The 2,221-nt window shown below is 34.6% G+C and overlaps 1 protein-coding gene across 1 annotated transcript; it reads left to right on the top strand.

The window, feature by feature from the left end:
* Positions 1-936: 936 nt before the first annotated feature.
* On the top strand, positions 937-2,205 carry LOC112141601 (deleted in malignant brain tumors 1 protein; the record flags this gene model as incomplete). Its single annotated transcript, XM_024264746.2, is given in 5 exon segments — positions 937-972; positions 1,217-1,249; positions 1,353-1,500; positions 1,597-1,781; positions 1,901-2,205. Coding segments are annotated over 5 exon segments (512 nt in total), but the record flags the coding sequence as incomplete, so codon positions are not given.
* Between the last annotated feature and the right edge of the window lie 16 nt (positions 2,206-2,221).

Raw genomic sequence — 2,221 nt, 5'->3', positions numbered from 1 at the left:
ATAGTTCTATCATTTATTTTTACTGAAGCTATTTAATTTACAATGTTAAACATTTTTCTGTTTTTTTAATAAACATTAAATGTTCCTTAAAAACTATGAAGCCCCTGAAGGGACACCGAGATAAAAAAAAAATATCTGGTGCGAATCAAATACTAACTGGTGAGCACCACTTAGTATCTGTAGTAGGGAGTGACCAAAACCTTTTTTTTCTCTTTAGGGGCATAAAAAACAGATAAAAGTGGGAAAAAAACGAGTATTGATGTAGATGTTACAAATAGAGATAGATTTAAATTAATCAACAAAATTACTCTCCTGCAACGATCATGACTGAAATTACTCATTATGCTTTTAAAAATTTGATGTATCCATCTATTCTATAAACCTGCTTAATCTCTTAGTTGTAACGGAGTTGCTGGAGCCTATCCCAACCACATTTGGGCAAAGATGGTGTTTTTTTTTTTTAAATCAATAACTTTGATAAATAGCTACCCTTTAAGAGAATACTACTACTACTAATAATAAAAATTGTTAATTGTTTTCTCTGAAGGACTCTCGTGGTTTTAAATCTTTGTCTATTCTTTCTTAGGTACGATTCTTTAAGCTGCCTCTAGGAATGAAAAGTGCTTTTTAAATACTGGTTTATTTGATTTATACATGCAGTAATTTGTGCAAAAACTAAACAAAAATTAAACAAAATACATATCAGAAATTGGACGGCTAAGAATTTTAAACTGTTGGGAAAAATTGAAAAAAGCTAAACTCTTAAACAGGTCTCTTATAAATCTATTTTAGTAGTGGAAACAGTTTTTTTTCATTTTTTCTTTCCAACAATCCTGTTACTTTTCCTGACTTTATTGGATCTAAAGTTATTATATCATATCTGTTAGAGAGGAACTCCAAAACACGGATGACTTATTCCTGTTCTTTTTCTAACAGGGTACTGCCCATCAACCACATCACTGCACGCTACAGGTTTGATAATAATTTTCACAGTATGTGTAAAATAAATATAACACATGATCAGTGAGAAGGCTAAATAACTTTAGTTTTTTCTTTAANCTCAGAAGGTTAACCTTTACTAGCAGGTCCAGGGAAATACATGCAACATCAAATCTGACCTCACTGGTTAACTATTATTATTAAATGCATTTAAATACCATTGTTTGTTGTTGTTCATGAGTTCACCTTTTATTGTGTTTCTCTAATTGTTTATCAGGTTGGACAGATTTTTACACAGATTATCAAACAGGTAAAAACAGACAAATAAAAACATTTTCTCCTTTGAGTTGGTCTTGTCTCCCCCATTACCAAGGTGTACATTTTTTAACTGATGTTAACTGATGTTGGTCCAGCTGTACCCTGTGATGACCACTACTACTATAGCAGCTCCGGCACTTTCTACAGCCCCAACTATCCAAACAACTACCATAACAATGCCGACTGTACATGGTACATCAGACCAAGCAGAGGAATTGTGCAGCTGGAGTTCTATAGTGTAAAGTAAGTGTTGTGTAAGGTGAGAAGATTGTGATACCAAACTATTTATGGTGGATACTTTAGAGTAAAAGCTGTTTTCTTTTCATGTGTTTGTCACAGCCTTGAGTGTAGTTTTGACAACATTGCGGTCTATGACGGCTCCAGCACCGGATCCAGACTTTTAGGAACGTACTGCCAGGCTAGAAATTCTGTCTTCTACTCTACTGGTCGCTATCTAACCGTACGATTTACCAGTGATGGCAGTGTCACCTACTCAGGGTTCCGTGCCTACTACATGGTAGTGGGTGAGCATTTCTAGTACTTTTATTTTAATACAAAAACTAATAAAGTTAATGAAGAAAAATATGTCCTGTTTTCACCTTCAGATTTGTACTGATGTGTTTTTACATCTTGTTCTCTACAGATGAAGGTTCCTGTCGATTTAACTGTGGCTATCAGGTTGGAAACTGTTCTTGCTCTCCATCTTGCAGAGACAGAGGAAACTGTTGTTGGGACTATGAAGGTATGAATTAACTCAGTAGCTATGTCTGAATTCCCACTCTCACCCCTAAATACTTAGAAATCCATTCTGGGCCCAAAACTATATTGTATATCAGTAGCCGGGTTAGGCTCTGATGACCACGAAAGGGACAAAGCGGACAAGAAGATGATGAATGAAAATATTGTGGCTCTGTATTTTATAAGCAATTCTAACATCGTGCTGAAAACTTTTTTTTTTTTTTTT

This window comes from Oryzias melastigma, unplaced genomic scaffold (assembly GCF_002922805.2).
Source record: "Oryzias melastigma strain HK-1 unplaced genomic scaffold, ASM292280v2 sc03499, whole genome shotgun sequence".
NCBI lineage: Eukaryota > Metazoa > Chordata > Actinopteri > Beloniformes > Adrianichthyidae > Oryzias > Oryzias melastigma.
This window is presented reverse-complemented; position numbering and strand designations above follow the sequence as displayed.